At 41.2% G+C, this 15137-nt stretch overlaps 1 protein-coding gene across 2 annotated transcripts in view; it reads right to left on the bottom strand.

Annotated features, from left to right (window-relative positions):
* Positions 1-723: 723 nt before the first annotated feature.
* EHHADH (enoyl-CoA hydratase and 3-hydroxyacyl CoA dehydrogenase) overlaps positions 724-15137 on the bottom strand; it is a 34389-nt gene continuing 19975 nt past the window's right edge. Inside the window, exons 7-8 of one of the 2 annotated variants that reach the window (XR_014026594.1) lie at positions 1288-3588; positions 724-974 (exon numbers count right to left, since the gene is read on the bottom strand). Coding sequence is in view for 1 of the 2 variants with exons in the window: in XM_081329011.1 (XP_081185137.1) it covers positions 2318-3588 (1271 nt within the window). In the remaining variant the exon portion in view is untranslated. Of the gene's footprint in view, positions 3589-15137 lie in introns of both variants that reach the window. The other variant, XM_081329011.1, reaches the window with a different exon arrangement.

Genomic DNA, 15137 nt, shown 5'->3' with positions numbered 1-15137 from the left:
GGGGAAATCCAGGCCAACAAATCAACTCTGTACAAGCTGGTTATACAGTCTTAGTTGCAGCCCAAGACCACATGAAGGAATAAGGCAGTGACCAGATGGGGAAGGGCATGTGTACAGCAGGCTTAAGCAGTCAATAGGAACTGGGAGTATTCCATCTCTGATGCAATTGCCAGCCTCATCACTGAAGCATTGCATTGCTCATAAGGTGAAAGCCTACACTGCGGGGGGGGGGGGGGAGGAGGAAGAATTTTAATAGTGACTGCAGGCTTTCATAACACAGGATTGGCAAGACCTGAAGACATCATGAGCACACATCCTTTAAAAACAACCATGCATCTTCAGGCTGTGGTAAACGGGATGTGAGGGTTAGTTCCATGGCTAATTTCTCTCTGTAACATTTGGGGGGGAGGGACATTACAGAAAAACACAAGGGGGTTAATAAAATGTTTCAGTTAAGAAGGTGGTTTTGGATATCAGCACTTGATCTTAAATTTCCTGGATTCTAGAAATAGAAATAGCAACTTTGAAAACAAAACAACTTTATAAATGTTAAGGCCTTGCCAGTATTAATTAAACAATAGGTATTCTTGTTTTTTTCCCGTCACACAGAATTATTCTTTTTATCACCTTTTTTATATCTTCCTTTGCATTGCATATCCTAGAACCAATAGTATACTTGTATACTTGGTATACAGCAGCCTTTTCCAAGCTCTCTTCAGGTAGAGAATTAGAGAGTTAGAGTTAGAGAATTAACATTTTTTGTGGAGCATTAACTTGAGGAAGACACATATTTATTTCCATGAAAAAAGAGCTAACAAGTTGATAAGCTTGAAAAACCATACAATTTCACAAATTAGAATTTTAGGACAGCTTTCCCCAACCTGGTATCTTCCAGATGTGTCAGAATATTCAATTTTCTCCAGGAATCACAGCAGCACATATAAGAACAATCTCCTCCAATTCTTCTGATTAGCCTATAACACAGGTCTGCAACCCATGGCTCTGGAGCCGCATGCGGCTCTTTCAGCTGTCTCCTGCGGCTCCCAGTCCTCTGCCATGTGCAGTCCCCCCCAAAAAAGTGGGATTAAAAAAGTCCAACCAATCAATTCAAATATGCAGGGTAGGTGCATATCTCGCCTTGGCTCCACTCTTCAGTCAAACCCTGTTCTGCGCATGCACGCATGTACGCGCATGTGCACACATTTTTTTGCGGCTCCCAGTTTTTCCTTTTGTGAGGGAACCGGTTCCGAGTGGCTCTTTCACTGTTTCAGGTTGCTGACCCCTGGCCTATAAGGTTGGGCTGAAACATAGCAACTGGTTCAATGGAACAGAGCACATTCCTAGCTAAGGATTGGCATGTACATGGACCTTCTCAGTCCAATACCTTGCCTGCTATAGCATACTGGAGGGTGCCAAGTTTAAGAAATTTGCTTTACTAATTTAATAGTGTATGGGTACAAAGATTTAACAGTGATTTGTTTAACTTTTTTGGTAGAATTCAGAGGTCCAATTGGTTAAAAACAGTGGTGGAGCAAAAGCAAAGAATATACTCAGCCCAGGAATGTATTTACTTCCAAAATAGTATACAACTTTCAGAACAATATTTGTTTTTCTTCTTGTAAGATGGCTTGATCAAGTATATTCAGAGACAAGGCAGCTTATTACTAGCATGTGCTTTCAAGCAAGTGGTATGATAAAAAGCATTTTGTGAGAAACAATTTATCATTTGGAGATAGAAGGTGTAAGGTCACTTTTGAAATTCAGAAAAGACAGTGATATTGTTCTATAGCACGCTGTACTTCAGACTACAGCCTGAAATCATTCAGTTAAAAAATCTGAATAGGAAACAGGCTGTTTATACTGAATGATAACTTGTGTGTAGAAAAAATATTCTGTGCTTTATCTTCCTATCAGCTCTCATTTCATCTGATGAAAGAGAATTTGCTTTGTAAGTTTCTTGCAAAGAAGAAAAGGATTTCATTGAACTTATCATAGGTTATATTCTGCCATTTACTGAAGAGTGGCAACGGCATGGGTGCAAGTATCCTTTCTCCCAATCATCTACAAAATCATCCAGGCTTCCATTAAATGTGAAGGCATATTAGAAAAGCATTGTTTTCATCATGTCTTCCCTGAGATGGATGGGCTTCACAACGATGGAAAACAATGCAAACAGTAGCACCCCAAGTCTAACAATAAGGAAAGCGTAAAAATTACCTGTGAGAACATTTACGTGCATCCCAAAGCTTTTTTAGATTAAGGTAGGAAAAGAAAATCCTTCCACTTGCATGGAAAGATGATTTTCAGGAAGCATTAATTATAACTTGCTTTGCTGGGATCTCACAAGTGATGGCCAGTTCTTCAATGGAGGGCTGCCAAGGGTGACGAGTTTCTGCAGAAAGGGACTGGGTTGTAGTTTAGGTATGTCAGGATTAGCCTCAGCATACTTTTGCAGTTTTGTTAGAATCTCAGGCAGCCCAATCTCAGAAGCATAGAACATTGGACCACCCTTATGTCTGGGCCACCCATAACCATTGATATAGATGGTATCAATGGCTTCTGGGCAAGATGCCATTCCTTCAGATAATATTTGGAAACCCTCATTGAAAAGTGAATACAAACAACGCTCCAAGATCTCACTGTGGGTAATGGTGCGAGTTGTAATGTTATGAGCATTTCTATAATTTTGAAGGAAATCATGAAGCCAGGGATCAGACTTCGCTATCTTTCCCCCAGGTTTATCATATAGGTACCAGCCCTTTCCAGTTTTCTGACCATATCTCCCATTCTGACATAGGATATCAGGAAGAGGACTGTATCGTCTACCATCTCGTTGGCGGGGAGGTGTACCAAGAGGTAAGTTGGCTCCTGTCAGGCCCTGCCCTATTCTAGATTTCCAGCCCACATCAAGCCCAGCAAGATCAGATACTTTGAAAGGACCCAATTTGAAACCAAATTCCTCCAGAATTTTGTCTATCTCCTCTGGAGAACTGCCTTCTTCTAAAAGGAAATATGTTTGGTCATTATAAGAATTGAGTAGCCGGTTCCCAACAAAGCCAAAACAATTTTCTACTAGAACACCACATTTGTCCATAATTTTGGCCAGGTTCATAATTGTGGCAATAGCAGTAGGAGATGTATGCTGCCCATGAATGATCTCTACTAGCTTCATTACATGTGCTGGTGAAAAGAAATGAGTACCAATGACTTGCTGGGGACGGTTAGTAATAGAAGCAATCTCATCTATATCCAGGCAAGATGTATTAGTGCCCAAAAAGGCTTCTGGCTTGCAGACTTCTGATAATTTACAGAATATTTCTTTTTTCAGAACCATATCCTCAAATACAGCCTCAATAACTAGATCTACATCTTTTAGTGCACCAAAATCCAGAGTGAAGTGAAGTAATTTAGATTTATAGACATCCAGTGTTTTGCCCTTCTGTTGCATTCTTAAAGCTTCGCGCTCTAAACAAGCTTTGATAGCTTTCCTTCCTATTTCAAGATGCTTCTTATCCTTCTCCAGAGCCACAACTGGAATTTTAGCCTTCACCAGAGATACCACGATGCCCTGGCCCATTGTCCCCAAACCTTTTGGATGAAAGAGAGAAAAAGAAGAAGCAATTATTAGAATATTCTGGCCAATGTTTATTAAACTGTAATACTATAGGCAAATTTTTCATTCCTCAATTAACTCTGATAGTAAGGCAGAGACTATTGATACTATAAATGTAAGAAAAGAGGACTGTTCCAAGATCTCCAAAGTTTTTAGACTGGCAATATAATCAGAATTTTGATATTTGAACATACTACCAAAATGGCAATTTGGGTGATTTTCAAAAATAAAATTACTGGAATATGATCAATTACAAACCATAAGTAAAGATATCCACTTCTATTAATCCTGTTTATCTTTGTCCTTTTCCGGGGTAAGTAGCAGACTTTTTTTTCTTCCATTTCTTCCAGAAACAAGTCAACAAATATACCGCAATACATAGATACATGCACGTAGGTTTGGGTGCTGCTCGTCCATTTCCCCTTTCACTGTATCCATCCTCCTTCTCTCTTTCCTCTTCTCTACTTTCTTTCTCCCTTTCTCTTCTTTCCTACTTCCCTCCTCTTCCTCTCCTCTCCTCTTTCCCTCACCACTCCCCTCCCGTTTCTCCCTTCTCCTCTTTTCCTCTAACCTTCCTACTTCCTTCCCCCTCCTCTACTCTCTTCCCTCTCTCCTCTCCTTTCTTCCCTCCCATTCTTCTTCCGATACAATTCAGGGGTAATGTACGAGCAGCTCCTCTCCTTACATTTTCAATATCTATATTAGGTATGATAACATTAATTTTCTATTACATCAAAATTTCTATAAATCTGGCCTTCTTAGTATATACGTCTATAAATTTTTATACTACCTCCAGTTATGCAATACTGTGTCGCCTGGGTCTCCCTCCTTATCTCATTTTTCTTCCATCTAAATTAGTTAGCCATCTTTTAAGCATATTCTCTTTTTCACCCACTCGTAAAATTTTCCCCAAATTTCATAATACTCTGACTCTGTCTTATCGTTAATTATCAGTTAATCTATTCATTTCTGCACATTTCATTATTTTCCTGATCACCTCTTCTTCTGGAGGAGCTTTCAGTGCCTACCAATTTTGGGCAAACACAATCCTAGCTGCAGTGGTTATATGAATAATCAAATATGTGTTCTCTTTGCTATATTTCTCTGGTAAAATACCCAACAGGAATATTTCTGGTCTTACTTCTATACGTTGTTGTATCATCTTTTCTATCCATGATCTGATTATGTTCCAATAGGTTTTAGCTTCTGCACACGTCCACCACATATGATAGAAAGAGCCTGGTATTTGATGGCATTTCCAACATTTCATAGATCTGTCCTTAAACATTTTAGCTAGGCTTTCTGGAGACATATGCCATCTGTAGAACATCTTATACATATTTTCTTTATACGCTGTCGCCATTGTCAGTTTATAGTTTCTTTCCCATAATTGCTGCCATCTAATTCAATCGTATATCCAAAATTTCTTGACCATTTTATGACTGACTCCTTAACTTGCTCCTCCTCTAATTCCCTATATAATAAGTACCTATACATTTTTTAAATCCATTTTTCTTCAGGTCCCATAAGTATTTCATCTAACTCTGTTCTCCCCAAATTAAAACCATCTATTTTAGCATCTTTTTCATATCTAGATTGTATTTGCGTTCTCACGTACCAATCCATCTTTATTCCTTGTTCCTCTAATTTTTGTTTGGTTTTCAGCTTCCCCGTATCTGTTAGTAGGTCTTTATATCTTATAATGTTTCCCATGTTAAACGTATTGGGGTGTATTAACACTTCCATCGTTGAGAGCCAATCTGGAATCCTCAAGTAATGCTTCCTCTTTATTTTCTCCCAAACCATCAATAAAGAATTCCTGATATGACGTCTCTGGAAATAGCTGTGTTTTCTATTTTTTTTTATTTTATTTATTTTAATTCCATTTATATCCCGCCCTTCTCCGAAGACTCAGGGCGGCTTACAAGCTTAGCAGTAGCCTTCATTCTATGTATATGCCTGCTTATTAGGGCTTTCACACACACCCCAAGCGGCATTATTACAAAGTCAGCTTAATTGCCCCCAACAATCTGGGTCCTCATTTTACCTACCTCGGAAGGATGGAAGGCTGAGTCAACCTTGAGCCTGGTGAGATGCGAACCTGCACTAATTGCAGGCAGCTGGTGTTACTTAAGGAGGCATTAGCCCACTGCTCCACCAAGGCTCTTCCCATACCATATGAACGCATGCCATTCCAACTGTAAATCATGTCCCTCTAATGTCAATAATCTAGTATTCCTCAGTAAAATCCATTCTCTCATCCATGACATTGCTGCAGCCTGGTAATATAATTCCCAATTAGCTAAACCCACCTCTGAGTCTTGCATCCTGTAACACTTTTAAATTAATCCTTGCCTTTTTCCCCTGCCAAATATATTTCAAAATTATTTTATTTAGTCCCTCAAAATATTTCTTTTCCAATCTTATTGGTATTGTTGAAAACAAAAACAACAATCGTGGTAATATATTCATTTTGATTATTGCAATCCTACCCATTAATGATAGTTGTACCTTTTTCCATTTATCCAAATCTACTTCAATTTGTCTTTTCAATTTATAATAGTTATCTTCTTTAATTGTTATACATCTTGCTGTCAGGTGAATCCCCAAATATTTTGCCTTCTTTACAATCTGTATCTCTAACTTTCCCATAATTCTTTTTTTTTGTTTTTCAGTAATATTTTTCACTAACATTTTTGTTTTATCTTTATTAATCTTCAAACCTGCTACCTCACCATATTTTTCTATTTGTTCTATTAATACAGGTCCTGTCTCTAGTGGCTCCTCCAAGATAAATACTAAATCATCTGCGAAACTTGTAGCTTATATTCTTCTCTCTTAACTTTCATACCTTTTATATCCTTATTCTGTCTTATAGTTCTATTTAGTATCTCTAGTGTCAATACAAACAATAATGGGGATAAAGGGCATCCCTGCCTTGTTCCCTTCATAATGTTAATCTTTTCAGTGATATCTCCATTAATCATTATTTTGGCTATTTGCTTATTGTAAATTGCTTTAATTACATTTATAAATTTCTCCCCAAAATCCATAATCTGTAATTGTCTTATCATGAATTGCCAATTCACATTATCGAATGCTTTCTGCGCATCCAAAAACATCAATGCCATCTGTTTTTCGGGGTGTGTTTCATAGTATTCTAATATAATTCGCATATTGTCTCTAATCTGTCTTTGGGCAGGAACCCATTTTGATCCAAATGTATAAATTCGTTTAGGAACTTTTAAGTCTTTCGGCCATAATTGATGTGAATATTTTATAGTCCACATTCAGCAAGGAAATCGGTCTATAGTTCTTTATTTTCGGTATTTCCGTTTCTTCCTTTGGTATCAGGTATTCGTGCTTCTGACCACGAATCTGGTATCTTAGCTTTAGAGAGGAGTTCATTATAGAGTTTCAGCATTACATTGCCTAAAAGTTCCTGCAATGTTCTATATACAGTAGTTCCGCTGGTAGCCTATCTGGCCCTGGTGTTTTGCCATTCTTTTGTTTTTTAATTGCTTCTGTTAATTCCATCATTGTTTTTTTCTCTTCTAGTAGCTTTTTAAATTTCTCGGGTACTTTAGGTATATCCGTTTTTTCCAAGAATTGTTTTATCCTATCATCTGAAACTGCTTGTTGCTTATATAAATTCTCATAATATTCCCAAGCTATTTTTTTCTTTTCTTCATTCCGGTGTTGTAAAGTCCCCTCGGCATCTTCCAGTTATTTAATCCATCTTTTCTTTCTCCTTTTTAATTTTATATGTCAACCATCTCCCTGGTTTGTTTGCATGTTCAAAAAAGGTTTGTTTAGCTGTCTTTATTTTCATTGCCACTTCTTCATTTTCTATTAAGTTCATTTTATGCTTGTTCAACTCCATTAATTGTTTTATCTTTTTGTTTTATGTATCTTTTTGTAATTCTTTCTCAAGAGTCTTATATTCTTCTTCCAGTTTTTCCCTAATTTGTCTTTTCTGTTTATTCTTTTCCCCCATATAATATATAGTAAGTCCTCTCATGTACGCTTTCGCCGTACCCCAGACATTTTGAAGTGAGGTATCTTCTCTTTTGTTTTTCTTGAAGAAGAAAGTCATTTCTTTTCCCATATATTGCTGGAAGTCTTTTTCATTCAATACAGTTTGATTTAATGTCCATCTTGTTCTTTTTTTTTTGTCCTTTCCATGTAATTGTGACTGGGTTGTGGTCCACCCATGTGCTTGTTTCTATGTTTATATTTTATGTACTTGTAAATAAGTCTATTGATGTCCATATCATATCTATTCTCGACCAGGACAGGTGTCTGTTAGACTAGAATGTATATTGCTTCTTTTCTGGATATTTTTCTCTCTAAACATCTAGTATATTTAATTCATCCACCATATTATGAAAAGATTTTGGAAGTGTTCTCCTTACGGTCTTGTTTTTTTCCCCGTATTATAATCCAGCCCGGCCTTTACGATAGCATTGAAATCTCCAATCATACATATGCTTTCGAATTCCAATTCTATTATTTTCTGGTGTAATTTTGAATAGAAATTTTTTTGGTTTTCATTTGGGGCATAAATCGCTACCAATAAAGTTTTTTACAATTCATAATTACTTCCACCATTAAAATTCGCCCTTCTTCATCTGAATATAACAATGTAGTTTGTATTGCTTTTTGAATATATAATACCACACCTTCACTCTGATCTGCGAGTTATATAATTCTCCCAATTTTGGATATTCTAGTAGATTTTTATGTTGTTTCTTAATAGGAACTTCTTGTAAGCAAATTATGTCCATTTTTAATTTCCCCAATTTATTTAGTGTTCTTTTTCTTTTTATAGCCCAATTTAGTCCATTAACATTTATCGAAATTGCTTTTATCTCTTCTTCCATGATTATTTATTTGAAGTTTTAGTTGCTCTCGTTATTCTCATCTCTCTTTGCTCTTCTGCCTCTTTTGCTCTTGTCCCTTCTCTCAACACCCTTTCCTCCTGTTCTATGCTATACTTACTGCGTTGCTTCTCTGTCTTGTCTCCTTGCTGTCTGGTTACTCTTTCCCCTCTCATCCTTTCTTCTTCTTGCTGCCCAAAGTATTGATCATAGAAAAGTTCTGCTTTCTCTAATGTGTCCAGTCTATGTCTCTGTTCTTGCCAATTTATCATTACTCCTTCTGGTATTAACCATCTAAAATTTATCCCTTTTTTAATTAAGCATTTTGTCGGAAATTGATACTCCTTTCTCAGGTCTCTCACTCTTCGTGGGATCTGTTTTAACATCACTATCTCTCTTCCTTTGTATTTTATTTTAACATTTCTCAGCTTCTGTAGTATATCTGCCCTTAATGCTTTTTTAAAGTAAATCTTACATGCACCTCTCTGGGGAGAGTATTTCTCGTTGCATATCTAATATGTATTCTAAATATCTCATCTATGTCATTAATTATCTTTTCCTTGCTTTTCTCCAATGCTTCTGCTAATATTCCCACCATTACATCTGCTAGGTTCTCTCCCTTTTCTTCTTCAACATTTTGGAATCTTAAATAATAATTGGCTCTATCCATCTCTAAAGCAATGATCATTTTTTCCTGATTCCTGTCTGTTAATGTAAGTCGGTTATCAATCTTCTCTAGTCTCTTATCTGTTAATTCAATTCTTTCTTCAGCTTGTTGCAATCTTTGTTCATTTTTCTCCATCAGTTCTTTGACCTCTTTTAGGTCCTCTTCTAGTTTACCAATCCCTTCTTTGAAGTCTGTGTGTAGAGCCAGTATCATTTTTTTCATTTCCATGTTAAATCTATCTTGCTGCATTGCATTGTCCAGTGATTTCTGTGTCACCGGACTCTGTGATATTAGGGCAGCTGTTGCTGGGTGTGTTGTGGTCTTCTTCATTTTCTCCAGTAATTTGTAATCCAAACGTCGATGGGGTATTATAATCCAAATGTGCTCCAAAAAAAAAAAGAGTACGAAAAATTTCAGCGACAAGAAAAGGTGAGAACAAAGGGAAAAGGAAAGAAAAAGAGAAGGAAAAAGCCAAATATCCATATATCTTTAAAAAAAAGGGAAAAAAAGAAATTAATCCATACAGGTTACGCTCTTTATTCATTTCAGAATCTCCGTGCCTTAGTCCAAAAGAAGAGAAAATCAAAAATATGATCTCCACAGTAAAAAACAATTCTGCAAACTAAAAAACAGACTCTGTAAACTTCTTATCAGTGAGTCCAGCAGCTGTCATTTAAGGTCACTTACTTTCCCTTCTTTTTTTCCTAAGCTTCAAGAGTATTCTCAGCTGAGATACTTGATTCATTGCTGCTGTGTATTGGAGCGTGTATTGTATTAAGCAATAGCTTAACAGATGACAGCTAGAAGAGGCTGTACATAACTGCCGCAAGGCGTGGCTCAGCTTTCGGCGGGAAAGCCTGGTTAAATTGATTGACTGTCAGCTCAGCAGCCAGAGTATATAAAGGGCACAGGCAGCCCATTCTGTTGCTGGTTCCTTCTCTACAAATAAAGAGCTGAATTCACTGCCTGGCATCGTCTTGTGTGTGTTAACCCACTACACTTCACTGGCGACGAAGGTGGGATCCTGCTTCAGAAAGAGTTGATTTAACAAAGGGCCCGCATTACTCACTGGGGGAAGAGGCATCTTCCCCAGCTACCGAGTTTAAGGGCTATCCGAAGCAGGATCTGTAGGACCAGACGCAACATGGCACAGTTCGGCCAGATCCAGCCATTTGACCCAAGGTGTCCCGAGTGATGGGAATCACACCTGAGTCAGGTCGAGTTCTACCTACGGGTGAACAGAATCACGGAGGACAGTATGAAGGTAGCGGCTCTAATGTGCACAAGCGGCCCAGCCGTTCACAATATGGCCGTTGGACTGTGCGCGCCAACAGCCATTGGAGCCGTTACATACAACGACTTCGTGGAAAAACTGAACAGGCATTTCAACAGAAGAATGTCTGAACTGACCTGGTGATTCCATTTTGAAAAAAGGGATCAGCGGCCGGGCAAATCAGGGGAAGATTTTATTGCGGGGGTGCGAGAAGCTGCCCGCCTCTGTAAATTCACAAATTTAGATGAGAGGCTTTGTGACCGGGTCATTTTTGGCCTCCGGGACAAGCGGTTGCGGCAAAAACTTTGCATCAAGCCGAACCTGACCTTCCAGGAGGTCCAGGATGAGGTTTTGGCCAGAGACTTGGATGATGACGCAGATCAGAGCAACCCTAGACCCAGCACTACTGGAGGGGCCATGCACCGAGCAAATGCTATGTACGACGGGAGTGGACATTGGGACAAGACAACTGACATCGACGTGGTTCACCAAGACCAGATGCCACAACAACGGCAAGGGCACAACAACAGCAAAAGGACCCCGAAGAAACCAACAACACCAACGACACAACACAAATGCACCTGCTGCAAATGCGTCACGACCCACCCCAAGTGTGCAGGCTGCAGGGGAAATCACACCAGAGCGGCCTGCAAATTCCATACGGCCAAATGTCGGGCCTGCAGAAAAACAGGCCACATCGCAGCAGTCTGCTGAAATTGCCCCAGAGACGGCCTGCACGAGATCCAGTCCGAGGACAAAGATCTAACAGGTACTTGGGGGCCCCAGCAGTTGTCCATTGGCAATTTCAAAATATATAACACTGGGGTTCATCGGCCACTCACCCCCAAAATCAAATTGGATATCTGTGTGCAGGGGATTCCCTGCAAGATGGAACTGGACTCCGGTTCAGCGGTCTCAGTAATTTCAAATGAGACTTTTGAACATGTGTGCAACTGGAGTCAGCGGTGGGTCAAGTTGAGGCCTTCCGATATCAAATTAACAGATTTCCAAAACACTCCAATTAAAATTAAGGGGGAAGCCATATTGTCCGTGGGGTTCAAGGGGTTCCAGGGGCGTTTGGATGTCCTCGTAGTTGAAGGCCGAAGGACTAATTTAGTGGGGTTAGATTGGTTCAAGGCCTTGGGTATTGTGATTGGAGGGATCCACAACACCCAGGCCAAGAGCATTGAAACCATCTGCAAAAAGTTTGCAGACGTGTTCAATGATCAACTGGGCAAATACACTGGGCCCCCCATTTCGTTTAAGTTAAACCCTAAGGTACCGCCCATTAGAATTAAGCCCCGAAGAGTTCCCTTCGCTCTCAAGCATAAAATTGAGAGCAAACTGGACAAACTAGTGGAACAAGGGGTATTAGAGGCCGTAGAAGGGGGTGAGTGGGAAACCCCAATAGTCACCCCCCTCAAATTAAATGGAGAGGTTAGGATTTGCGTGGATTACAAGTGCACGATCAATCGAGCACTCAATCCGCATGCTTACCCGGTCCCAACGGTCAGCCATGTCCTCGCTTCCCTACAAGGCGGCGCCATTTTCGCTAAATTAGATCTTGCGCAGGCATACCAGCAGCTCCCGGTTACCAGGGAGATGGCCGACGCACAAACTATTGTAACTCACCGTGGAGAATATAAAGTTAACCGTTTACAGTTCGGAGTCACTTTGGCTCCAGGAATTTTTCAGGTGATGGAGAGGACTCTGAAAGGGATTCCAGGAGTATGTCCACACTTTGACGATGTACTTATCGCGGGGAACACGGAAGAAGTATTGGCTGACTGATTGGAGACAGTGTTAGGAAGATTTCGTGCTGCAGGGTTTAAGTTAAAGAAAGACAAATGCATAATTGGCGTAAAGGCCACTGAATTCCTGGGTTTCAGAATTGATGCCAGGGGAATCCATCCTGCAGAGTCCAAGGTAAGGGCCATCAAGATGGCCCCCACCCCCAAGAATAAGACAGAACTGCAAGCATTCCTGGGGCTACTAAATGGGCTACTAAATTTCTATCATTCATTCCTCCCAAATAAAGCAGCTATTGCTGAGCCCCTTCACAGGTTGCTGGATAAGCAGGCAATGTGGAACTGGACCTCTATACATGAAAATAGTTTCAGGAGTTTAAAGAAACTGTTGTCCAGCGATTCAACTGTGACTTACTTTATAGAATCTAAGCCCATTTGCATAGCATGTGATGCTTCCCCATATGGAGTGAGTGCAGTTCTGAGTCATTTGGAAGGGGATTGGGTCCAAAGACCCATTGCCTACTACTCCAGGACACTGTCAGGGGCTGAAAGGAATTATGCTCAAATTGATAAAGAGGCCTTGGCAATAGTGGCTGGGGTTAAAAAGTTTCATGATTACCTCTACGGCCGAGAATTCACAATATTCACAGATCACAAGCCACTACTGGGGTTGTTCACATCAGATAGGCAAACTCCCCAGATCTTATCCCCAAGCATGCTCAGGTGGTCCATTTTCCTATCGGCCTATAACTGTAAACTGGTGTACAGGCCAGGGAAGGAGATGGGTCACGCTGATGGACTAAGTAGGTTGCCACTAACTCAAGCGGATCCGGATCCGGCACCAGCAGCTCAACTACTGACCATTCAGAACCTGCCAGAATGCCCACTCAAGGCAAAGGATATCACTGCTGAGACAGTGGCAGACAAGATCCTGAGCAGAGTTTTAACATGGGTAGCAACTGGGTGGCAGGAGAAAAGCCCGGGGCCAGAATTCCAGGCGTATTTTATTCGCAGACATGAGATGTCCATGCACAAGGGTTGCCTATTGTGGGGCAGCCAAGTGGTAATTCCAGAAAAGCTAAGGAACAGAGTCATCCAATCTCTACATGAGGGGCATCCAGGAATAGTAAGGATGAAGGCACTAGCCAGAAGCTACCTGTGGTGGCCAGCCCTAGATAAGGCCATAGAGGAGCAAGTAAAAGGGTGCTAAGTGTGTCAAAGGTCCAGACCTAAGATGCCACATGCGCCCGTTCACAAGTGGGAGGCCACACACCCCCCATGGTCCCACGTCCACATTGACTACGCAGGGCCATTCCAGGGACAGTTATTTTTAGTGGTTGCAGATAGCCATTCCAAGTGGTTGGAGGTAGTTCCAGTAACTACCATGACCACAGCAAGGACAATCCAAGCGCTCAGGGGACTTTTTGCCACACATGGCCTCCCGGATGTGTTAGTATCGGATAATGGCTCTCAATTCACCTCCTCTGAATTCCAAGCTTTCACGAGGAGCTATGCAATTAGACACGTCACATCAGCACCCTTCCACCCGGCCACCAACGGATTGGCAGAACGCATGGTACGCACAACCAAAGACGCATTAAAACGAATTATCAGCGGCGACTGGCACCAAAGGTTAGCCCAATTCCTACTTAACCAACACACCACACCATGCACGGCTACCGGAAAGAGCCCAGCGGACCTTCTTTGGGGCAGAAGGCTCATCACCAAGCTAGACAGACTGCACCCCGACAGAGTGGCTGCGGAGTCGGATCGATCCAACCCCCCTAGGGAACTACACACAGGCGACTTGGTATGGGCAAGGAACTATGAGCCTGGACACGTATGGATCCCGGGGGTGGTGGTTGACAGAACAGGGCCGTTGTCTTACATTATAGGGGTGGTGGGGGATCGACAAATAAGAAGACACATTGATCAGATCAGGTCACGAGTTTCTGAGACTGCCAGCCAGCAACCAACATGAGGGACACTTGTCAGTACCACCCACGATTCTGTATGATCACCAACCGAACGCAAGGGGGGAACTGGATCTGTGGCCAGAAAGAACTGTTCAACCCGGGCAACAGGCACAGGGAGATCACAATGAGCTGGGAACTGGGGGTGATACACTGGGTAGAGCAGAGGCACCCACTGACTCATCGGCTCAGGACAGAGGCGAGCCTCTGAAAAGATCTGCTAGGAATCACAGGCTACCGGCTTACTTCAAAGACTATGTGCAACCATAAGAACCAACATATTGTCTGGAAAAATGTATATATAGTTGTATTATATTGTTGTATTGTTCATTCTTAAGAGGGAAGGGGTGCTATGTATTGGAGTGTGTAATGTATTAAGCAATAGCTTAACAGATGACAACTAGAAGAGGCTGTACATAACTGTCGCAAGGCGTGGCTCAGCTTTCGGCAGGAAAGCCTGGTTAAATTGATTGGCTGTCAGCTCAGCAGCCAGAGTATATAAAGGGCACTGGAAGCCCATTCTGTTGCTGGTTCTTCTCTACAAATAAAGAGCTGAATTCACTGCCTGGCGTCGTCTTGTGTGTATTAACCTTCTACACTTCAATTGCCTTCTTTTGCCTTCCATTGTTATCCGCCGCTGCATTTCCAGGAGAGGAGCAGTTTAAAAATCCGCTCCCCTCCCCCACTTCTCCATGGCTTCAAATTCTTATTTTTCCCTCCACAGTTTCCAGCATTTAAGGTTTCTCAATCATCTCACCCAGGCAGTCCTCCAAACTTACTTTCAAGATCTTCCATGTGGCCGCCCTGGCTGCTGGTCTGGGAAGCTTCTGTCGGCTCTCCAGGAGGTTGCGATCCCTCCTGTGCTGCCAAAACTGTGCCTCCCTTCGTCACTGTCCCTACAGGACAACTCTGATCTGTCTGAAACTCAGACAGACCCCCCAAACAGCTGAAAAACGACAATCCTCGGGAGCTTCCAAAGGATG

Source organism: Vipera berus (genome assembly GCF_964194415.1).
Source record: "Vipera berus genome assembly, chromosome: 5".
NCBI classification, from domain to species: domain Eukaryota; kingdom Metazoa; phylum Chordata; class Lepidosauria; order Squamata; family Viperidae; genus Vipera; species Vipera berus.
The sequence above is the reverse complement of the archived record's forward strand: the minus strand, read 5'-3'. Positions and strand labels throughout refer to the sequence as shown.